The sequence below is a fragment of the Pelophylax lessonae genome (genome assembly GCF_965119305.1).
Source record: "Pelophylax lessonae genome assembly, chromosome: 12".
Lineage (NCBI taxonomy): Eukaryota > Metazoa > Chordata > Amphibia > Anura > Ranidae > Pelophylax > Pelophylax lessonae.
This window is the reverse complement of record NC_138779.1, coordinates 8592172-8619195: the sequence shown is the minus strand read 5'-3', so window position 1 is coordinate 8619195 and position 27024 is coordinate 8592172. Positions and strand designations below refer to the sequence as shown.

General features: G+C 48.0%; 1 protein-coding gene across 1 annotated transcript in view; it reads right to left on the bottom strand.

Moving 5' to 3' along the window:
* The window catches only part of LOC309568706 (UPF0688 protein C1orf174 homolog), a 41657-nt gene extending 15296 nt beyond the window's left edge, over positions 1–26361 (bottom strand). Inside the window, exons 1-2 of the mRNA XM_082274450.1 lie at positions 26211–26361; positions 7584–7706 (exon numbers count right to left, since the gene is read on the bottom strand). Coding sequence (XP_082130576.1) covers positions 7584–7706; positions 26211–26225 — 138 coding nt within the window. The 5' untranslated portion in view covers positions 26226–26361. The remainder of the gene's footprint in view (positions 1–7583; positions 7707–26210) is intronic.
* Positions 26362–27024: the final 663 nt, after the last annotated feature.

Sequence of the window (27024 nt, the reverse complement as noted above, 5' to 3'; positions counted from 1 at the left end):
TATATATATATATATATATATATATATATATATATATATATATATATATAAATAGTTTGGGGGTTCTAAGTAATTTTCTAGCAAAAAATACTGATTTTTAACTTGTAAGCAACAAATGTCAGAAAAAGGCTTAACCCCGATTCACACATATATGTGACGTCAGACATCGCATGTGATTCGGAGCGCACTGCTCTGCAAATCACATGCGATGCAAATTCAGCCACACAGATTGTATGGCTGAATTTGCATCGCATTCAGACCAAAGTCGCACAGGACCCTTTTTTTGGTCCGCACCAGAATCGGATCGCATGGGTGTTCCCACCTATGCGATCAGATGTCCGAACTGACAGTTCGCACTGCGATATGTGAAATGATCTGGGGGTGTCATTTACTTTGTATTGACACTGACGGTACTCAACTTCACTGGGAGTGAAAGACAGATACCTAATGGTTTGGACTGCTTCAAATGGGTTCTGTGTTTACACTTATGATAATGTGTACTGAACTTCAATGTCAGAGACAGGCTCTCCCTATTATCTGTGCATTGAGGTGTGATGTGGATTCTGTTAAACCTGTCTGTCCCATTGTTAAATGTTAATGAACTCACATATTGTTTCTGTCCAGATGGCTAGATAATTAGTTCAGGTTAATTATATTTCTGTATACAATTTCATCTGCATATGATAATGTAATCAGGCAACCCCTGACCTGTGTGTGGTAATCTGACCGGGGGGGGGGGGGGGAAGGTCCATGCTGTATATAAATTATGTGTGATTGTTCAATAAACAGAAGATTCCAGTACAAGCTAAGTTGTTGGCTAGCTTTGTATGGGGGCGGCTGGAAAATCTGATATCTATGTTCACGACTGGGAGGAAGCCGTATACTGACGGAAGTCCACAAGTACAATGTGGGTTGCGGTTCTGTTACAGACACCCCCAGCGATTTGCATATGGCAGTGTGAACTGCCTGCTAGCCGGGTGAGATGCGAGAACCCACAGTGGATTTGCAGGGCTCCCGCATCGCATATGTGTGAACCGACACTTCGTCTTTAAGGAGGTTAACTGCCCTCACTCACCGACAGAAGTTCATTCCTTTGATATAACAGAGGGATATGCAAACTGTGGCCCTCCAGATGTTGCAGAACTACAAGTCCCATGAGGCATAGCAAGACTCTGGTAGCAACAAGCATGACATCCAGAGGCAGAGGCATGATGGGACTTGTAGTTTAGCAACAGCTGGAGGGCCACAATTTGCATATCCCTGATCTAAAAAGAGGAAATCATACATTGCAAAGCAATTAAAATGATGAAAAAATTAGATTTTTTCATTTTTTTATTGGGAATATTATATAGCAGAAAGTAAAAAATTGTTTTTTTGTTTTTTCTTTTCAAAATTGTCGCTCTTTTTTTGTTTATAGCGCAAAAAAAAAAAAAAACATCGCACAGGTGATCAAATACCACCAAAAGAAAGCTCTATTTTTTTTAAAAAAAATGACATCAATTTTATTTGGGTACAGCATCGCACGACCGCGCAATTGTCAGTTGAAGCAACGCAGTGCCATATTGCAAAAACTGGATTTTTGACTTACCATAAAATCCTTTACTCTGAAGTTCATTGACAGACGCAGCTCCATATAATTCTTAACCATTGGGTTTTGCTGCCCCCTACAGAAGTAGAACACTAGGCAGGAAAAAGCTTTACCACGCCTATGGGGCCGTCCCTGCAGGCATAACCCCACACACTCTGCTATAGGCTTCAGTTTCATTGCAAGCAGTGTTTAGAGGTAAAATCCAAACCCACTCATTAGAGGGGCGGGTGCTGCGTCTGTCAATGAACTTCAGAGAAAAGGATTTTAAGGCAAAAATCCAGTTTTCTCTATCGTACATTGACAGACGCAGCTCCATATAATGCTTGACTATTGTGACGTCCCAAAGTAGTATTTGCATGAGGGGTGGGAAAAACACCACAAAAAAGAACGTAATTTCCAAAAGGCTAAAACTTTAGCCAACCAGTGAACATGGAGCTCAAACAGAACAACTGATGCTCATCTAGAACATACACCCTCAAAGAGACCAAAGTCTCTTTAAAACAGCAGCCTGCAAAACTTTGCGACCAAAAGAAACATCCGAAGATGCCAACACATCAATCAATTTTGTAAACGTGTGCACAGACGATCATGTCACCGCCTTGCAAACTTGTACCACTGACGCCTGATGGTGAAAAGCCCAAGAGGCACTCAGCGCTCTCGTAGAATGCGCCTTCACTGGGAAAGGTGGAACCTGACCCTTCAGTGAATAAGCCTGTACCACCGCCTGCCTGATTCATCTGGAAATGGTCGCAGAAGACGCAGTCAATCCCTTTCTAGGTCCTTCCGTAAGGACAAAGATTCTGATTTCCTGAAAGATGCAGTAGTTGCCAGGTAAACCCTAATAGCCCGAACCACATCCAAAGAATGCAAGGCAATTTCCCAAGGATACTTGGGCCGAGGACATAAAGAAGGCAGCACGTCTCCATTAAGATGGAAATCAAAAACCAGCGTAGGAAGAAAAGACTGACTAGGTCTAAGTACCACTTTATCTCTGTGGACCATCAAATAAGGCGAACGTCAGGAAAGCGCCACCAATTCAGATACTGTGTGACCAGAAGTAATAGCCACCAAAATGGCAACCTTCTGAGACAAGGTAAGCAGAGGAATCTCCCTAATGATCTCAAAGGAGGTTTTTTGAAGAACAGACAATACCAAATTTAGATCCCACGGAGGCAGCGGGGATCGCCTTGGAGGAGCCACATGGTGGACCCCTTGGATAAAAGTGTGAATCAATGCATGCGAGGCTAAAGGGCCATTGGAAAAACACAACCAAAGCTGACACTTGGCCTTTAATAGTGGCCAAGGCCAACTTCCGATCGATCCCTCTTTGCAGGAAAGCCAAAATCCTAGCCACCAAAAAAAAAGGCGAGGATGCACCTTCATCAATTCACACCATGAAATGTACGATAGATCTTCCTGGAAGTAGACTTCCTGGCCTTCAACAGTTTCAGAATCACAGAGTCAGAAAGACCTCCATCTCTCAACACCTGGCTTCCAACAGCCACGCCGTTAAAGCCAGCGACTGTAAAGCAGGATGGAAGATCGGCCCTTGAGACAGCAGATCTTCCCTAAGAGGAAGTCTCCAGGGAGCATCGACGACCAATCTATCCAGCGACGCATCACATATAAACATTAGGGCTTGGACCATTTGGTTCGTTAGCTCGGTCAAGCCCGACGAGAGCTGTTCTGTTTCCAAGCCACCTTTTAGCAACTTTGCCCATTCCGTTATGGTCTGAGACACCAGCGTGATCACAAAGATCGGTTTCAGTAGTGAGCCCACTATAAGTGGCGGGACAGAGACTCAATCCGTCTATCTACGGGGTCTCTAAAAACTGGGGACTCCTCCACCGGGACCACATTAGGCTTGTTTAGTCTGCAAACCGGATGATCCACCTTTGGTGGTACGGTCAATCTAGCGGATACTGCGTCCGCGATTGGGTAGCGCCTTTTAAAGCTCTTAGGCACCACTAACATTTGTTTGATGCGCCCCCACTGTTCATTGACAATTTTGCCAAAAAGTTCCGGAGAGAGAAAAACCTTGACCGACTTTTGGGATTTGCAGGTGCCAAAAAACACCTGCGTCCCTGACGCTGTAGAATCATCCGCCATTTCTAAAGTTTCCCGCACTGGCACTATAAGTGCCTCCACCAGCGCGCTTTCCATGCACGGCTGCTAACGAGTATTTTTTGTCCTCTCCATCAGAGTGCGATGACGCAGATCCATCCGGACGGCATGCGTCCGCAGAGGCCATAGCTACCTCAGAATCTGAGGATACAGGAGAGGCAGGGGAAGGCATAGGATGCCTTCTACTAGTGGCATTTTTTAAAACGAAATTCATTTTTGACACCAGATTTTCCAAGACTGCCGTCCCTAGCACTGCCTATAGCAGGATGAGTGAGGAAGACCTACAGGGACCCCAGTAACATACCAACAAAACGATATGGAGGAAAACAGGATCGTGCTTTGCAGAGAAAAAAACGATCTTGCACAGAAACAGGAGATGCCTGGGTTATTTACTAGAGCCAACCTAGCTTCTCCCTGCTGTCCAGCAATCGTGGACTCCAAGAAAATGGATTATGGGGAAACAACAAAAGCATGGCCACTGATGTATTTCAATATGAAAATCTCTGACATTGAAACTAAGCGGAACTACAGCATAATGGCGGCCCCCACGGCGCGCCATGCGGTCTCCAGGACCCCCTAAATGGGTCAATAACCCCCAGGGGCATTGGGGGGCCCCCAGGAGAGACCCCCACCAGGAATACCCCCGCCCAGCAGAACCGCCGTACCGGTCTCAGTACATCCACCCCCGAGAACCCCCTTCAGCGGCTGACGTAGGAACCTGCTTAGGGAGGGGGGTGAGGCCTGGGGGGGGGGGGGGGGCTGGTATCATCCGAGAGGCCAGGAGAACCAAGTGATACCCGAGGGTTCAACCTTCCTAGGGAGGGGCCCACATCCACCCGGAGACCGCCAGAGACATAGGGGGACACGTACTCACCACACAAACAGAATCAAGTGGGCATCACTCCGAACAGACTACCTCTCCACCCAGGGTGGGGGTGCTGACTGGCAGGGGATTTGCTGCGACTCAGGGCAAACCAGGTTGTATGCGTCCCGGCGAGGTGTTTCACTCGCAGGCCAGCCCCCGTCCATTGGGGCTCTGTCGTGGCGAGGCCTAGTGCTGGACTATAACCTGCGTACGCTCGCTGGCTGGGCTGGGTAGTTCTCTCAGGATCATAACTAAAAAAATAAAGTTTTACCAAAGGTTCCCAAAAAAACAAGCTAAGACCCAAGTCCAAGTCAGGAAACTAGGTCCTGCTCAGTGGCGGCTGGTGCTATTGAACTCCATGTGTCCGGCGCCGCCCATGGATAGGGGGGGCGGCGTCCCTGCGCCCCCAATATACCAGCCGCCACTGGTCCTACTCCTAAACTAGGCAGAAACAAACTGAAGCCTATAGCAGAGTGTGTGGGTGTATGCCTGCTGGGACGGCCCCCTAGGCATGGTAAAGCATTTTCCTGCCTAGTGTTCTACGCCTGTAGGGGGCAGCATAACCCAATGGTCAAGAATTATATGGAGCTGCGTCTGTCAATGAACGATAGAGGAAAATGGCCTGGTCATTAAGGGGGTAAAACCTTTCAGAGCTGAAGTGGTTAAAGTGCTACACAATCATGCACAGAAAATGTTCTTGTTGGAAAGTTCCTCAAAACTCAAAGTGACCGGTGCTCCAACTTATTAGGTAGTGCTTGATGCTGGTGTTCCACAAACGTGCTCCCCTCTTGTACCTCACTCACCAGAAAGCTCCCCCTCTTGTACCTCACTCACCAGAAAGCTCCCCCTCTTGTACCTCACTCACCAGAAAGCTCCTCCCTCTAGAGGAGTAAACAGCAATAACAGCACACAATGGCGGAAACAGCAGACCTCAGATCCTCCTCCGATTAGAACACTCCTCTTCCCTCTGGTTTTCTTGTCCCCTCGTATTTACGTGTGGAAATAGTAAAGGCAATACCCCATAGTGCAACAATGTATAACTTCTTTATTAAAAACGAATACAAGATACACTTACATCAAGCCAGCGTTTGAGCAGCATGGAAAACAAAGGAAGTCGGGGTTGTGGTACGTTCCACAGACTCTAACCGGAAGTGACTTAATGACGCTGGTAGCTCCGCCCTACTCGTTTTGTCAGAGTGACGTCATCAGGAGCGGGAGTAGTCAAGTTTATGTATACAATTGTTCTTCTGAGATGGATTAATGATTTTGTGTTTATACGATTGATTAGATACAATTTGTATTATTAGGCACTAGTCACTTGACACATTTATATTTTATTTTTAGGAACCATATAGCATATTTATTAGTATGCACACACAAAATTAGGGCACTGAGAACCTATGTAGTACAGAGTTTGAATACGCACTCTAAAGAATAAAACCATTGAGGCTGTAAAGCAGCACCACGCCCTCTACACACCACGCCCTCTACACACCACGCCCTCTACACACCACGCCCTCTACACACCACGCCCTCTACACACACATTTATCTCTGTCTCTTGTGCTATCTTTACTGTATAGTGATGGACTTTTCCCAATGGACTCTTAACCTCTTAATGACTGTGCTATACCGGAATTGATGTCCTCCTGTGATTGCGCTTCCCGCGCACCCTCTGCAGCAGGGATCTGTGATCACTGTGTCACAAATTGGGGTAAAGAGCCAAACACAGTGGCTTTTTACCACGTGATCAGCTGTGTCCAACCAGGATTTGCCGGTTATCGGCATTCCTCTCCTCAGGCTGAAAGCACGTGAGGAGAGAAGGAGAGCCGATAACTGGCAAATCCACACAGGGGACATCTATACTGATAATCAGAGGCCCCCTATCAGAGGCCCCCCCTGTCCGTTCCCTACCAGAGGCCCCCCCCTGTCCGTTCCCCACCAGAGGCCCCCCCCTGTCCGTTCCCCACCAGCGGCCCCCCCCTGTCCGCTCGCCACCAGCGGCCCCCCCCCTGTCCGCTCGCCACCAGCGCCCCCCCCCCCCTGTCCGCTCGCCACCAGCGGCCCCCCCCCCTGTCCGCTCGCCACCAGCGGCCCCCCCCCCTGTCCGCTCGCCACCAGCGCCCCCCCCCCCTGTCCGCTCGCCACCAGCGCCCCCCCCCCCCCTGTCCGCTCGCCACCAGCGGCCCCCCCCCCTGTCCGCTCCCACCAGCGGCCCCCCTGTCCGTTACCACCAGCGGCCCCCCTGTCCGTTACCACCAGCGGCCCCCCTGTCCGTTACCACCAGCGGCCCCCCTGTCCGTTACCACCAGCGGCCCCCCTGTCCGTTACCACCAGCGGCCCCCCTGTCCGTTACCACCAGCGGCCCCCCTGTCCGTTACCACCAGCGGCCCCCCTGTCCGTTACCACCAGCGGCCCCCCTGTCCGTTACCACCAGCGGCCCCCCTGTCCGTTACCACCAGCGGCCCCCCTGTCCGTTACCACCAGCGGCCCCCCTGTCCGTTACCACCAGCGGCCCCCCTGTCCGTTACCACCAGCGGCCCCCCTGTCCGTTACCACCAGCGGCCCCCCTGTCCGTTACCACCAGCGGCCCCCCTGTCCGTTACCACCAGCGGCCCCCCTGTCCGTTACCACCAGCGGCCCCCCTGTCCGTTACCACCAGCGGCCCCCCTGTCCGTTCCCACCAGCGGCCCCCCTGTCCGTTCCCACCAGTGGCCCCCCTGTCTGTTCCCACCAGTGGCCCCCCCTGTCCGTTCCGTACAGAGTTCAGGAGTGCCCTCTGTACAGAGTGCAGAGGGCACCACGAAATGGCCTGGAGGGGGCCCTGTGTGGATTATAGTATGCCTGAACATTTTTAGAGTTTGGCTGGATTCTTGGAGTTCAGATTTGAAGCGTTCGCCATCTCAGGATTCTGCTATTTGCCCTGAATGAGACCGGTTCACTATAAATTGGAGACAGACAGACAGACAGACCCATGACTTCCCCCTCATGAAATAATCGCACTCACCGAGCAGCCCTTTGTCGCAGTCTTGTCAGAAGGACGGGATTCGGCTTCGCTGTCGGAGGAGTTGTGCCCCGCGGAGAGATTTTTGGCCTTCTGGCGGGCGGAGCATCGCACCCCCTCTGTGAGCTGAAAGGAAACATTTCCAGGAGTTATTTCAGTTATCACAGCGGGATAAACCCGCTAATACATGCGTCCGTATACCGGCCAATCGCTGCTGTGCGTCTATACATCATGTAAATAATCAGGGAGGGGTGGACAGACACACATCTACAAGGTGGACAGCCGACTGCGGCGCTCTTCTCTACAGACCGCCATTATTATCGGACAGCGGCCACAAAGAACGAACGTAGCCCAAACATTCCTGAGGACAACTAGCTGTAGTGTGCGGCAAGGCCGCTGCTTCACCTTGCCACTGAAGTGAAGATAATGTGTTCCTGTTTGAATTACTCTTCATTGTTTTAACTTGGCACCCCCTTTCTCACTTGCTGTGTGCGCTAGCTCCTGTCCACTGACTCTCCACTGGAGTGGACCCCCTTCCTGGGCAGACCCCTGGCAAGCTTCCCGGTACTCACGGACACTGTTTTTCCCAAGGTTGCTCTGCCTCCAACTCCATCAGTCAGCGTTCATGGACCTCCTGGCTCACAAAGTCGACCGCCTGTGACCACCATCCAAAGCAGAAGAATGAGAGACAGCCGTCACCCTTCTTCTGGGACTTGGCCTCCCGCCCAAAGACATCCTGTCACATGTGCCCTTAGCTTTTATAACATATCCCAGAATGCACCACTGTTTGTGCCAACCCACTGGGAGAGCCACAAGAGCCTGTGTCCACTGGGTTTCCTCCACTGTCCAACAGGCTCCCCTATTGGATACAGTGGGGACTCTTCCTCAGCCCAGATGAATCACCCACTGGACACATGCAACAGTCAGAACTCCTGATCAGGGTCCCCTGATAAGCAGATGGAGACAGTAGGCTTTACCTACCTAGAACCTACCTAGGAGGGTGCTACAACAGTAATGATCACCGTTATAAGCAATTATTTTTATGAAAGGCAACCATTCATTGCCAGTGTGTACTATTGTGATAGCAGTGATTGGCCTTGTCTGTACCATGTGATCACTGCAACCAATCACACAGATCAGGGCTTGAAAAATTTGCTTGGAATATAGGAGCCAGTTTAATGAACCGGCTGAGGTTGCCCGGCACTCGAACCATGTGTACTTGGTTTACTTCTTCCGAGAGCTAAAGGAACACTCCAACCACAATGACCACTTCAGTGAAGTGGTGATGGTGGGAGGAGTCAGAAACACTGCGCATGCTGGGATATTTACAGTTATGTGCTAGGGGGCTAGTTGCACCCCTAGCACGCGACTTACTGCTGGCGGGTACTACTGGCGGAGAGTGTGAGTAGCGGCGCTGGAGGAAGCATGCAGAGCCGATGCTTCCTGTATCTCTCGGTCTCCTCACAGGCGGAGTGCGTTGGATATGACTCCGCCTGTGACAGGAAGGAGCGGGAACTACACAGGAAGCATCGGCTCCGTTCTATCACAGCTGCCACACAGACAGCCGGGACATCGCGTGGCACATTGGGGGGGTCCAGGAAACACCCGCACCTCGCCGGAGACTTGATATCTGGCGACAAGACACCTGCGGAAGTGTAGCCCAGACGCCAGGCCGGTAATTCCAGTCGCCAATGCAACCTGGCGCATGGGGTTTGTGGAGCCCTGACATAGATCATCACAACAGTACACAATATTTGGCTATGAATGAAAGCCATTCATTGTGTAGATTGTGATTAGTTACAGAGGAATAGAGGCCGGCCCAGTATAATGATCTGTCATCTGCTGTGTCCAGCGGCTGACCGATCGCGCTGCAGAGCAGCCCCCCAGGGCACCAGTGGGGCGCATGACTGGGAGGATGTCATATGTCCCCCCAGGAATAGCAGTGCTCCCGCTCAGCCGTCATTAGTCTATGGACCCAGTGGGTAAATTGGACAATTTTTTCCCCCATGAATCTATTCCTGATAATAAACAAAGCCCCACATTTTATCGTAGCCCTCTTCCCAACTGCGCAACACACACACCGATCAGCCATTACATTCTGACCCTCGGAGGCGAGGGAGGAAAGGTTTACCGACGGAGGAGGCGAGGGAGGAAAGGCTCACCGACGGAGGAGGCGAGGGAGGGAAAGGCTCACCGACGGAGGAGGCGAGGGAGGGAAAGGCTCACCGACGGAGGAGGCGAGGGAGGGAAAGGCTCACCGACGGAGGAGGCGAGGGAGGGAAAGGCTCACCGACGGAGGAGGCGAGGGAGGGAAAGGCTCACCGACGGAGGTGGCGAGGGAGGAAAGGCTCACCGACGGAGGAGGCGAGGGAGGAAAGGCTCACCGACGGAGGAGGCGAGGGAGGAAAGGCTCACCGACGGAGGTGGCGAGGGAGGAAAGGCTCACCGACGGAGGAGGCGAGGGAGGGAAAGGCTCACCGACGGAGGAGGCGAGGGAGGGAAAGGCTCACCGACGGAGGAGGCGAGGGAGGGAAAGGCTCACCGACAGAGGCGAGGGAGGGAAAGGCTCACCGACAGAGGCGAGGGAGGGAAAGGCTCACCGACAGAGGCGAGGGAGGGAAAGGCTCACCGACAGAGGCGAGGGAGGGAAAGGCTCACCGACAGAGGCGAGGGAGGGAAAGGCTCACCGACAGAGGCGAGGGAGGGAAAGGCTCACCGACAGAGGCGAGGGAGGGAAAGGCTCACCGACAGAGGCGAGGGAGGGAAAGGCTCACCGACAGAGGCGAGGGAGGGAAAGGCTCACCGACAGAGGCGAGGGAGGGAAAGGCTCACCGACAGAGGCGAGGGAGGGAAAGGCTCACCGACAGAGGCGAGGGAGGGAAAGGCTCACCGACAGAGGCGAGGGAGGGAAAGGCTCACCGACAGAGGCGAGGGAGGGAAAGGCTCACCGACAGAGGCGAGGGAGGGAAAGGCTCACCGACAGAGGCGAGGGAGGGAAAGGCTCACCGACAGAGGCGAGGGAGGGAAAGGCTCACCGACAGAGGCGAGGGAGGGAAAGGCTCACCGACAGAGGCGAGGGAGGGAAAGGCTCACCGACAGAGGCGAGGGAGGGAAAGGCTCACCGACAGAGGCGAGGGAGGGAAAGGCTCACCGACAGAGGCGAGGGAGGGAAAGGCTCACCGACGGAGGCGAGGGAGGGAAAGGCTCACCGACGGAGGCGAGGGAGGGAAAGGCCCACCGACGGAGGCGAGGGAGGGAAAGGCCCACCGACGGAGGCGAGGGAGGGAAAGGCCCACCGACGGAGGCGAGGGAGGGAAAGGCCCACCGACGGAGGCGAGGGAGGGAAAGGCCCACCGACGGAGGCGAGGGAGGGAAAGGCCCACCGACGGAGGCGAGGGAGGGAAAGGCCCACCGACGGAGGCGAGGGAGGGAAAGGCTCACCGACGGAGGCGAGGGAGGGAAAGGCTCACCGACGGAGGCGAGGGAGGGAAAGGCTCACCGACGGAGGCGAGGGAGGGAAAGGCTCACCGACGGAGGCGAGGGAGGGAAAGGCTCACCGACGGAGGCGAGGGAGGGAAAGGCTCACCGATGGAGATGGGGAGGAAACGGCCGTCACTGTCCATTCAGCACCACCGAGGACCAGAGATCACAGGACACACCGCACTCCGCTTCCACTACATTCCAAATGTATTATAAAAAGAGAATCGTTCTAGTGTCCCAGATCAACCACACTCTCCGAGTCATACTGGAACCTCTCCCAGTTCATACTGGAACCAGGACAGGATGAGGAGGACACTGGCTGGAGGCCATGGAAGGAATCCTCATTCTTCAGTGGAGCAGAAGACACAGAGATGGTCGGAAGTCTCATCACTCTTACATTGCACTACCGAATCTTCTCACCATCAACCTTCATATCTGAGATTGGTGACCACACAGCACTGCCCTGGCATTACCCCCCCCCCCCCAGCTTTATACACCACCGACTACCACCCAACTCCAGCCGTATGTCCCTGGCACCTCTATTACCCCATCAACTTATCACCATATCCCCAACTCCTCCCCTCAACTTACTCAATACCCCTCCACCTTTACTCAACCAAAACCCCACCACCTCCTCCATTACCTCAATATTCATACCTCACCAACTCCTCCATTACCCCAATATTCATACCTCACCAACTCCTCAATTACCCCAATATTCATACCTCACCTCCTCCATTACCTCAATATTCATACCTCACCTCCTCCATTACCCCAATATTCATACCTCACCCCTCCATTACACCAATATTCATACCTCACCAACACCTCCATTACCCCAATATTCATACCTCACCAACTCCTCAATTACCCCAATATTCATACCTCACCACCTCCTCCATTACCTCAATATTCATACCTCACCAACTCCTCCATTACCTCAATATTCATACCTCACCAACCCATCCATTACCCCAATATTCATACCTCACCAACTCCTCCATTACCCCAATATTCATACCTCACCAACTCCTCCATTACCCCAATATTCATACCTCACCAACTCCTCCATTACCCCAATATTCATACCTCACCACCTCCTCCATTACCCCAATATTCATACCTCACCACCTCCATTACCTCAATATTCATACCTCACCAACTCCTCCATTACCTCAATATTCATACCTCACCACCTCCATTACCTCAATATTCATACCTCACCAACTCCTCCATTACCCCAATATTCATACCTCACCAACACCTCCATTACCCCAATATTCATACCTCACCAACTCCTCCATTACCTCAATATTCATACCTCACCAACTCCTCCATTACCTCAATATTCATACCTCACCTCCTCCATTACCTCAATATTCATACCTCACCCCTCCATTACCTCAATATTCATACCTCACCTCCTCCATTACCCCAATATTCATACCTCACCAACTCCTCCATTACCTCAATATTCATACCTCACCAACTCCTCCATTACCCCAATATTCATACCTCACCAACTCCTCCATTACCTCAATATTCATACCTCACCACCTCCATTACCTCAATATTCATACCTCACCTCCTCCATTACCTCAATACTCATACCTCACCTCCTCCATTACTCCAATATTCATACCTCACCAACACCTCCCATTACCCCAATATTCATACCTCACCACCTCCATTACCCCAATATTCATACCTCACCACCTCCATTACCTCAATATTCATACCTCACCCCTCCATTACCTCAATATTCATACCTCACCCTCCATTACCTCAATATTCATACCTCACCAACACCTCCATTACCCCAATATTCATACCTCACCTCCTCCATTACCTCAATATTCATACCTCACCATCTCCTCCATTACCCCAATATTCATACCTCACCACCTCCATTACCCCAATATTCATACCTCACCAACCCATCCATTACCCCAATATTCATACCTCACCAACTCCTCCATTACCCCAATATTCATACCTCACCTCCTCCATTACCTCAATATTCATACCTCACCATCTCCTCCATTACCCCAATATTCATACCTCACCTCCTCCATTACCCCAATATTCATACCTCACCAACTCCTCAATTACCCCAATATTCATACCTCACCAACTCCTCCATTACCTCAATATTCATACCTCACCAACTCCTCCATTACCTCAATATTCATACCTCACCACCTCCTCCATTACCTCAATATTCATACCTCACCAACTCCTCAATTACCCCAATATTCATACCTCACCAACTCCTCCATTACCCCAATATTCATACCTCACCACCTCCATTACCCCAATATTCATACCTCACCAACTCCTCCATTACCTCAATATTCATACCTCACCACCTCCATTACCCCAATATTCATACCTCACCAACTCCTCCATTACCTCAATATTCATACCTCACCACCTCCATTACCCCAATATTCATACCTCACCAACTCCTCCATTACCTCAATATTCATACCTCACCAACTCCTCCATTACCCCAATATTCATACCTCACCAACTCCTCCATTACCTCAATATTCATACCTCACCAACTCCTCCATTACCCCAATATTCATACCTCACCACCTCCTCCATTACCCCAATATTCATACCTCACCAACTCCTCCATTACCTCAATATTCATACCTCACCACCTCCTCCATTACCCCAATATTCATACCTCACCAACTCCTCCATTACCCCAATATTCATACCTCACCTCCTCCATTACCCCAATATTCATACCTCACCCCTCCATTACACCAATATTCATACCTCACCAACACCTCCATTACCCCAATATTCATACCTCACCAACACCTCCATTACCCCAATATTCATACCTCACCTCCTCCATTACCCCAATATTCATACCTCACTTCCTCCATTACCCCAATATTCATACCTCACCACCTCCTCCATTACCTCAATATTCATACCTCACCCCTCCATTACCCCAATATTCATACCTCACCAACACCTCCATTACCCCAATATTCATACCTCACCACCTCCATTACCCCAATATTCATACCTCACCACCTCCTCCATTACCCCAATATTCATACCTCACCAACTCCTCCATTACCCCAATATTCATACCTCACCTCCTCCATTACCTCAATATTCATACCTCACCTCCTCCATTACCTCAATATTCATACCTCACCTCCTCCATTACCCCAATATTCATACCTCACCTCCTCCATTACCCCAATATTCATACCTCACCACCTCCTCCATTACCTCAATATTCATACCTCACCAACTCCTCCATTACACCAATATTCATACCTCACCCCTCCATTACCCCAATATTCATACCTCACCTCCTCCATTACCCCAATATTCATACCTCACCACCTCCTCCATTACCTCAATATTCATACCTCACCAACTCCTCCATTACACCAATATTCATACCTCACCCCTCCATTACCCCAATATTCATACCTCACCTCCTCCATTACCCCAATATTCATACCTCACCTCCTCCATTACACCAATATTCATACCTCACCAACACCTCCATTACCCCAATATTCATACCTCACCTCCTCCATTACCTCAATATTCATACCTCACCAACTCCTCCATTACCCCAATATTCATACCTCATCTCCTCCATTACCCCAATATTCATACCTCACCTCCTCCATTACCCCAATATTCATACCTCACCACCTCCTCCATTACCTCAATATTCATACCTCACCAACACCTCCATTACCCCAATATTCATACCTCACCAACTCCTCAATTACCCCAATATTCATACCTCACCTCCTCCATTACCTCAATATTCATACCTCACCTCCTCCATTACCCCAATATTCATACCTCACCCCTCCATTACACCAATATTCATACCTCACCAACACCTCCATTACCCCAATATTCATACCTCACCAACTCCTCAATTACCCCAATATTCATACCTCACCACCTCCTCCATTACCTCAATATTCATACCTCACCAACTCCTCCATTACCTCAATATTCATACCTCACCTCCTCCATTACCTCAATACTCATACCTCACCTCCTCCATTACTCCAATATTCATACCTCACCAACACCTCCATTACCCCAATATTCATACCTCACCACCTCCATTACCCCAATATTCATACCTCACCACCTCCATTACCTCAATATTCATACCTCACCCCTCCTTTACCTCAATATTCATACCTCACCCTCCATTACCTCAATATTCATACCTCACCAACACCTCCATTACCCCAATATTCATACCTCACCTCCTCATTACCTCAATATTCATACCTCACCATTCCTCCATTACCCTATATTCATACCTCACCACCTCCATTACACAATAGTTCATTACCTCACCAACTCCTCCATTACCCAATATTCATACCTCACCTCCTCCATTACCTCAATATTCATACCTCACCATCTCCTCCATTACCCCAATATTCATACCTCACCTCCTCCATTACCCCAATATTCATACCTCACCAACTCCTCAATTACCCCAATATTCATACCTCACCAACTCCTCCATTACCTCAATATTCATACCTCACCAACTCCTCCATTACCTCAATATTCATACCTCACCACCTCCTCCATTACCTCAATATTCATACCTCACCAACTCCTCAATTACCCAATATTCATACCTCACCAACTCCTCCATTACCCCAATATTCATACCTCACCACCTCCATTACCCAATATTCATAACCTCACCAACTCCTCCATTACCTCAATATTCATACCTCACCACCTCCATTACCCCAATATTCATACCTCACCAACTCCTCCATTACCTCAATATTCATACCTCACACCTCCATTACCCAATTTTCATACCTCACCAACTCCTCCATTACCTCAATATTCATACCTCACCAACTCCTCCATTACCCCAATATTCATACCTCACCAACTCCTCCATTACCTCAATATTCATACCTCACCAACTCCTCCATTACCCCAATATTCATACCTCACCACCTCCTCCATTACCCAATATTCATACCTCACCAACTCCTCCATTACCTCAATATTCATACCTCACCTCCTCCATTACCCCAATATTCATACCTCACCCCTCCATTACACCAATATTCATACCTCACCAACACTCCATTACCCCAATATTCATACCTCACCAACACCTCCATTACCCCAATATTCATACCTCACCTCCTCCCATTACCCCAATATTCATACCTCACTTCCTCCATTACCCCAATATTCATACCTCACCACCTCCTCCATTACCTCAATATTCATACCTCACCCCTCCATTACCCAATATTCATACCTCACCAACACCTCCATTACCCCAATATTCATACCTCACCACCTCCATTACCCCAATATTCATACCTCACCACCTCCTCCATTACCCCAATATTCATACCTCACCAACTCCTCCATTACCCCAATATTCATACCTCACCTCCTCCATTACCTCAATATTCATACCTCACCTCCTCCATTACCTCAATATTCATACCTCACCTCCTCCATTACCCCAATATTCATACCTCACCTCCTCCATTACCCCAATATTCATACCTCACCACCTCCTCCATTACCTCAATATTCATACCTCACCAACTCCTCCATTACACCAATATTCATACCTCACCCCTCCATTACCCCAATATTCATACCTCACCTCCTCCATTACCCCAATATTCATACCTCACCTCCTCCATTACACCAATATTCATACCTCACCAACACCTCCATTACCCAATATTCATACCTCACTCCTCCTTACCAATATTCATACCTCACCAACTCCTCCATTACCCAATATTCATACCTCACCTCCTCCATTACCCCAATATTCATACCTCACCACCTCCTCCATTACCTCAATATTCATACCTCACCAACACCTCCATTACCCCAATATTCATACCTCACCACTCCTCAATTACCCCAATATTCATACCTCACCTCCTCCATTACCTCAATATTCATACCTCACCTCCTCCATTACCCCAATATTCATACCTCACCCCTCCATTACACCAATATTCATACCTCACCAACACCTCATTACCCAATATGCATACCTCACCAACTCCTCAATTACCCAATATTCTACTCACCACCCCTTACCTCAATATTCATACCTCACCAACTCCTCCATTACCTCAATATTCATACCTCACCAACCCATCCATTACCCAATATTCATACCTCACCAACTCCTCCATTACCCCAATATTCATACCTCACCAACTCCTCCATTACCCCAATATTCATACCTCACCAACTCCTCCATTACCCCAATATTCATACCTCACAACTCCTCCATTGACCCCAATATTCATACCTCACCACCTCCTCCATTACCCCAATATTCATACCTCACACCTCCATTACCTCAATATTCATACCTCACCAACTCCTCCATTACCTCAATATTCATACCTCACACCCCTCCCATATTCATACCTCACCAACTCCTCCATTACCCAATATTCATACCTCACCAACACCTCCATTACCCATATTCATACCTCACCACTCCTCCATTACCTCAATATTCATACCTCACCAACTCCTCCATTACCTCAATATTCATACCTCACCTCCTCCATTACCTCAATATTCATACCTCACCCCTCCATTACCTCAATATTCATACCTCACCTCCTCCATTACCCCAATATTCATACCTCACCAACTCCTCCATTACCTCAATATTCATACCTCACCAACTCCTCCATTACCCCAATATTCATACCTCACCAACTCCTCCATTACCTCAATATTCATACCTCACCACCTCCATTACCTCAATATTCATACCTCACCTCCTCCATTACTCAATACTCATACCTCACCTCTCCATTACTCCAATATTCATACCTCACCAACACCTCCATTACCCCAATATTCATACCTCACCACCTCCATTACCCCAATATTCATACCTCACACCTCCATTACCTCAATATTCATACCTCACCCCTCCATTACCTCAATATTCATACCTCACCCTCCATTACCTCAATATTCATACCTCACCACACCTCCATTACCCCAATATTCATACCTCACCTCCTCCATTACCTCAATATTCATACCTCACCATCTCCTCCATTACCCCAATATTCATACCTCACCACCTCCATTACCCCAATATTCATACCTCACCAACTCCTCCATTACCCCAATATTCATACCTCACCTCCTCCATTACCTCAATATTCATACCTCACCATCTCCTCCATTACCCCAATATTCATACCTCACCTCCTCCATTACCCCAATATTCATACCTCACCAACTCCTCAATTACCCCAATATTCATACCACACCACCTCCATTACCCCAATATTCATACCTCACCACCTCCATTACTCAATATTCAAACCTCACCCCCTCCATTACCTCAATATTCATACCTCACCCTCCATTACCTCAATATTCATACCTCACCAACACCTCCATTACCCCAATATTCATACCTCACCTCATCCATTACCTCAATATTCATACCTCACCATCTCCTCCATTACCCAATATTCATACCTCACCACCTCCATTACCCCAATAATCATACCTCACCAACTCCTCCATTACCCCAATATTCATACCTCACCTCCTCCATTACCTCAATATTCATACCTCACCAACTCCTCAATTACCCCAATATTCATACCTCACCAACTCCTCCATTACCTCAATATTCATACCTCACCAACTCCTCCATTACCCCAATATTCATACCTCACCACCTCCATTACCCCAATATTCATACTCACCAACTCTCCATTACCTCAATATTCATACCTCACCACCTCCATTACCCAATATTCATACCTCACCAACTCCTCCATTACCTCAATATTCATACCTCACCACTCCATTACCCAATATTCATACCTCACCAACTCCTCCATACCTCAATATTCATACCTCACCAACTCCTCCATTACCCCAATATTCATACCTCACCACCTCCTCCATTACCCCAATATTCATACCTCACCAACTCCTCCATTACCTCAATATTCATACCACACCACCTCCTCCATTACCCCAATATTCATACCTCACCAACTCCTCCATTACCCCAATATTCATACCTCACCTCCTCCATTACCCCAATATTCATACCTCACCCCCTCCATTACACCAATATTCATACCTCACCAACACCTCCATTACCCCAATATTCATACCTCACCCACACCCTCCTTACCCAATATTCATACCCACACCTCCTCCATTACCCCAATATTCATACTCACTACCTCCATTACCCCAATATTCATACCTCACCACCTCCTCCATTACCTCAATATTCATACCTCACCCCACCCTCCATTACCCCAATATTCATACCTCACCAACACCTCCATTACCCCAATATTCAGACCTCACCACCTCCATTACCCCAATATTCATACCTCACCACCACCTCCATAACCCCAATATTCATACCTCACCAACTCCTCCATTACCCCAATATTCATACCTCACCACCTCCATTACCTCAATATTCATACCTCACCTCCTCCATTACCTCAATATTCATACCTCACCTCCTCCATTACCCCAATATTCATACCTCACCTCCTCCATTACCCCAATATCATACCTCACCACCTCCTCCATTACCTCAATATTCATACCTCACCAACTCCTCCATTACACCAATATCATACCTCACCCCTCCATTACCCCAATATTCATACCCACCTCCTCCATTACCCCAATATTCATACCTCACCACCTCCTCCATTACCCCATATTCATACCTCACCAACTCCTCCATACACCAATATTCATACCTCACCCCTCCATACCCCAATATTCATACCTCACCTCCTCCATTACCCCAATATTCATACCTCACCTCCTCCATTACACCAATATTCATACCTCACCAACACCTCCATTACCCCAATATTCATACCTCACCTCCTCCATTACCTCAATATTCATACCTCACCAACTCCTCCATTACCCCAATATTCATACCTCACCTCCTCCATTACCCCAATATTCATACCTCACCTCCTCCATTACCCCAATATTCATACCTCACCACCTCCTCCATTACCTCAATATCATACCTCACCAACACCTCCATTACCCCAATATTCATACCTCACCAACTCCTCAATTACCCCAATATTCATACCTCACCTCCTCCATTACCTCAATATTCATACCTCACCTCCTCCATTACCCCAATATTCATACCTCACCCCTCCATTACACCAATATTCATACCTCACCAACACCTCCATTACCCCAATATTCATACCTCACCAACTCCTCAATTACCCCAATATTCATACCTCACCACCTCCTCCATTACCTCAATATTCATACCTCACCAACTCCTCCATTACCTCAAAATTCATACCTCACCTCCTCCATTACCTCAATACTCATACCACACCTCCTCCATTACTCCAATATTCATACCTCACCAACACCTCCATTACCCCAATATTCATACCTCACCACCTCCATTACCCCAATATTCATACCTCACCACCTCCATTACCTCAATATTCATACCTCACCCCTCCATTACCTCAATATTCATACCTCACCCTCCATTACCTCAATATTCATACCTCACCAACACCTCCATTACCCCAATATTCATACCTCACCTCCTCCATTACCTCAATATTCATACCTCACCATCTCCTCCATTACCCCAATATTCAAACCTCACCACCTCCATTACCCCATATTCATACCTCACAACTCCTCCATTACCCCAATATTCATACCTCACCACCTCCTCCATTACCTCAATATTCATACCTCACCCCTCCATTACCCCAAATTCATACCACACCAACACCCACCATTACCCCAATATTCATACCTCACCACCACCATTACCCCAATATTCATACCTCACCACCTCCACCATTACCCCAATATTCATACCTCACCAACTCCTCCATTACCCCAATATTCATACCTCACCTCCTCCATTACCTCAATATTCATACCTCACCTCCTCCATTACCCCAATATCATACCTCACCTCCTCCATTACCCCAATATTCATACCTCACCACCTCCTCCATTACCTCAATATTCATACCTCACCAACTCCTCCATTACACCAATATTCATACCTCACCCCTCCATTACCCCAATATTCATACCTCACCTCCTCCATTACCCCAATATTCATACCTCACCACCTCCTCCATTACCTCAATATTCATACCTCACCAACTCCTCCATTACACCAATATTCATACCTCACCCCTCCATACCCCAATATTCATACCTCACCTCCTCCATTACCCCAATATTCATACCTCACCTCCTCCATTACCCCAATATTCATACCTCACCTCCTCCATTACCCCAATATTCATACCTCACCACCTCCTCCATTACCTCAATATTCATACCTCACCAACACCTCCATTACCCCAATATTCATACCTCACCAACTCCTCAATTACCCCAATATTCATACCTCACCTCCTCCATTACCTCAATATTCATACCTCACCTCTCCATTACCCCAATATTCATACCTCACCCCTCCATTACACCAATATTCATACCTCACCAACACCTCCATTACCCCAATATTCATACCTCACCAACTCCTCAATTACCCCAATATCATACCTCACCACCTCCTCCATTACCTCAATATTCATACCTCACCAACTCCTCCATTACCTCAATATTCATACCTCACCAACCCATCCATTACCCCAATATTCATACCTCACCAACTCCTCCATTACCCCAATATTCATACCTCACCAACTCCTCCATTACCCCAATATTCATACCTCACCACCTCCTCCATTACCCCAATATTCATACCTCACCACCTCCATTACCTCAATATTCATACCTCACCAACTCCTCCATTACCTCAATATTCATACCTCACCTCCTCCATTACCTCAATATTCATACCTCACCCCTCCATTACCTCAATATTCATACCTCACCTCCTCCATTACCCCAATATTCATACCTCACCAACTCCTCCATTACCTCAATATTCATACCTCACCAACTCCTCCATTACCCCAATATTCATACCTCACCAACTCCTCCATTACCTCAATATTCATACCTCACCACCTCCATTACCTCAATATTCATACCTCACCTCCTCCATTACCTCAATACTCATACCTCACCTCCTCCATTACTCCAATATTCATACCTCACCAACACCTCCATTACCCCAATATTCATACCTCACCACCTCCATTACCCCAATATTCATACCTCACCACCTCCATTACCTCAATATTCATACCTCACCCCTCCATTACCTCAATATTCATACCTCACCCTCCATTACCTCAATATTCATACCTCACCAACACCTCCATTACCCCAATATTCATACCTCACCTCCTCCATTACCTCAATATTCATACCTCACCATCTCCTCCATTACCCCAATATTCATACCTCACCACCTCCATTACCCCAATATTCATACCTCACCAACTCCTCCATTACCCCAATATTCATACCTCACCTCCTCCATTACCTCAATATTCATGCCTCACCATCTCCTCCATTACCTCAATATTCATACCTCACCAACTCCTCCATTACCCCAATATTCATACCTCACCAACACCTCCATTACCCCAATATTCATACCTCACCAACTCCTCCATTACCTCAATATTCATACCTCACCAACTCCTCCATTACCTCAATATTCATACCTCACCTCCTCCATTACCTCAATATTCATACCTCACCCCTCCATTACCTCAATATTCATACCTCACCTCCTCCATTACCCCAATATTCATACCTCACCAACTCCTCAATTACCCCAATATTCATACCTCACCAACTCCTCCATTACCCCAATATTCATACCTCACCACCTCCATTACCCCAATATTCATACCTCACCAACTCCTCCATTACCTCAATATTCATACCTCACCACCTCCATTACCCCAATATTCATACCTCACCAACTCCTCCATTACCTCAATATTCATACCTCACCACCTCCATTACCCCAATATTCATACCTCACCAACTCCTCCATTACCTCAATATTCATACCTCACCTCCTCCATTACCTCAATATTCATACCTCACCATCTCCTCCATTACACCAATATTCATACCTCACCACCTCCATTACCCCAATATTCATACCTCACCAACTCCTCCATTACCCCAATATTCATACCTCACCAACTCCTCCATTACCTCAATATTCATACCTCACCAACTCCTCCATTACCCCAATATTCATACCTCACCAACTCCTCCATTACCCCAATATTCATACCTCACCACCTCCTCCATTACCCCAATATTCATACCTCACCAACTCCTCCATTACCTCAATATTCATACCTCACCACCTCCTCCATTACCCCAATATTCATACCTCACCAACTCCTCCATTACCCCAATATTCATACCTCACCTCCTCCATTACCCCAATATTCATACCTCACCCCTCCATTACACCAATATTCATACCTCACCAACACCTCCATTACCCCAATATTCATACCTCACCAACACCTCCATTACCCCAATATTCATACCTCACCTCCTCCATTACCCCAATATTCATACCTCACCACCTCCTCCATTACCTCAATATTCATACCTCACCCCTCCATTACCCCAATATTCATACCTCACCAACACCTCCATTACCCCAATATTCATACCTCACCACCTCCATTACCCCAATATTCATACCTCACCACCTCCTCCATTACCCCAATATTCATACCTCACCAACTCCTCCATTACCCCAATATTCATACCTCACCTCCTCCATTACCTCAATATTCATACCTCACCTCCTCCATTACCCCAATATTCATACCTCACCTCCTCCATTACCCCAATATTCATACCTCACCACCTCCTCCATTACCTCAATATTCATACCTCACCACCTCCTCCATTACCTCAATATTCATACCTCACCAACTCCTCCATTACACCAATATTCATACCTCACCCCTCCATTACCCCAATATTCATACCTCACCTCCTCCATTACCCCAATATTCATACCTCACCTCCTCCATTACCCCAATATTCATACCTCACCTCCTCCATTACCTCAATATTCATACCTCACCAACTCCTCCATTACACCAATATTCATACCTCACCAACTCCTCCATTACCCCAATATTCATACCTCACCAACTCCTCCATTACCTCAATATTCATACCTCACCAACTCCTCCATTACCCCAATATTCATACCTCACCACCTCCTCCATTACCCCAATATTCATACCTCACCAACTCCTCCATTACACCAATATTCATACCTCACCCCTCCATTACCCCAATATTCATACCTCACCAACTCCTCCATTACACCAATATTCATACCTCACCTCCTCCATTACCCCAATATTCATACCTCACCAACTCCTCCATTACCCCAATATTCATACCTCACCACCTCCTCCATTACCCCAATATTCATACCTCACCAACTCCTCCATTACACCAATATTCATACCTCACCCCTCCATTACCCCAATATTCATACCTCACCAACTCCTCCATTACACCAATATTCATACCTCACCTCCTCCATTACCCCAATATTCATACCTCACCAACTCCTCCATTACCCCAATATTCATACCTCACCTCCTCCATTACCCCAATATTCATACCTCACCAACTCCTCCATTACCTCAATATTCATACCTCACCAACTCCTCCATTACCCCAATATTCATACCTCACCAACTCCTCCATTACCTCAATATTCATACCTCACCAACTCCTCCATTACCCCAATATTCATACCTCACCACCTCCTCCATTACCCCAATATTCATACCTCACCACCTCCTCCATTACCTCAATATTCATACCTCACCTCCTCCATTACCTCAATATTCATACCTCACCAACTCCTCCATTACCTCAATATTCATACCTCACCAACTCCTCCATTACACCAATATTCATACCTCACCCCTCCATTACCCCAATATTCATACCTCACCAACTCCTCCATTACACCAATATTCATACCTCACCTCCTCCATTACCCCAATATTCATACCTCACCACCTCCATTACCCCAATATTCATACCTCACCAACTCCTCCATTACCCCAATATTCATACCTCACCTCCTCCATTACCCCAATATTCATACCTCACCAACTCCTCCATTACCCCAATATTCATACCTCACCTCCTCCATTACCCCAATATTCATACCTCACCAACTCCTCCATTACCCCAATATTCATACCTCACCACCTCCATTACCCCAATATTCATACCTCACCAACTCCTCCATTACCCCAATATTCATACCTCACCTCCTCCATTACACCAATATTCATACCTCACCAACACCTCCATTACCCCAATATTCATACCTCACCTCCTCCATTACCTCAATATTCATACCTCACCTCCTCCATTACCCCAATATTCATACCTCACCACCTCCATTACCTCAATATTCATACCTCACCCCTCCATTACCTCAATATTCATACCTCACCTCCTCCATTACCCCAATATTCATACCTCACCACCTCCATTACCTCAATATTCATACCTCACCCCTCCATTACCTCAATATTCATACCTCACCTCCTCCATTACCCCAATATTCATACCTCACCACCTCCATTACCCCAATATTCATACCTCACCACCTCCATTACCTCAATATTCATACCTCACCCCTCCATTACCTCAATATTCATACCTCACCCCTGTACCTCCTCCCTCACCTCATCCGTCACCCCTGTACCTCATCCGTCACCCCTGTACCTCATCCCTCACCCCATCCATCACCCCTGTACCTCCTGCCTCACCTCATCTGTCACCCCTGTATTGTACCTCATCCCTCACCTCATGCGTCACCCCTGTACCTCATCCCTCACCTCATCCGTTACCCCTGTACCTCATCCCTCATTCCCGTACCTCATTCCTCATATCATCAGTCAGGTCATCCCTCTCCCCCGTACCTCATCTCTGATCAATCATCAGTGTTCTATAGTGACGGTAGGTAGCACTTCCCCCTCCCCCCCTCATACTGCAGAGACTCATCTATGATCACCCGGGGGGGACCCCCTATACTCCCCCCTCCCCCATCCTCGGTGCCCCTCCCCCTCTCACCTTCCTCTTCTTCATGGATCTCTCCGCTCCTCCGCCGCCAGAACTCTCCGAGAACTCCGCAAACTTTCCCCCGGCGGCCCCTCCCTGCAAACTTTCTACCAGCGTCACCCGGGGAGCCTGCCTGCGTCTGACGTCACCACGCGGTATCCTAGAGACGCGCTCACCGGGCGGCCATCTTAGAGAAGGGCAGCGCTCTGTCTATGGCAATGCACGCAACGTGCCAGGAGACGCCCGGGAATCCATGATTGAACCTGTCAAGGGCTAAACGAACCCCCGTGTAGGCCGGTGTTGTAAAATTTTGTCGGACCCGTGAAAAAATCGGACCTCGTCACTTCCGGTTATGGGAGTCTCAAGTGCGCATGCGCACCAGACATTATCTTGGTTTGGTAAACTTATAACACAGAGTTGAATGAGAGGAGGCGGGGCTGAGGTGGGACGGAAGACACCGCCGCGTCATCTGCAGAGCTGAATAGAGGAGGCGGGACGGAGGTGCGGCCGTGTAATATATGCAGGGCTTAAGCGACTCCTTGTTTTATTATCTTTACTAATTATCGTATTATTTACCCTTAGGATTTCATTACATTTAGTATTTCTTATTTTGCATTATAGAAATACTAAATGTCATGAAATCCGAAGGATAAATAATACGATAATTACTAAAGATAATAAAACAGGGAGTCGCTTAAGCCCTGCATATATTACACGGCCGCACCTCCGTCCCGCCTCCTCCGCCAGCTCTGCATATGTGCCTCCGTCCCGTCGCACCTCAGCCCCGCCTTCTCTCAATCAGCTGTCCGTTCTCTGTTATAATTTT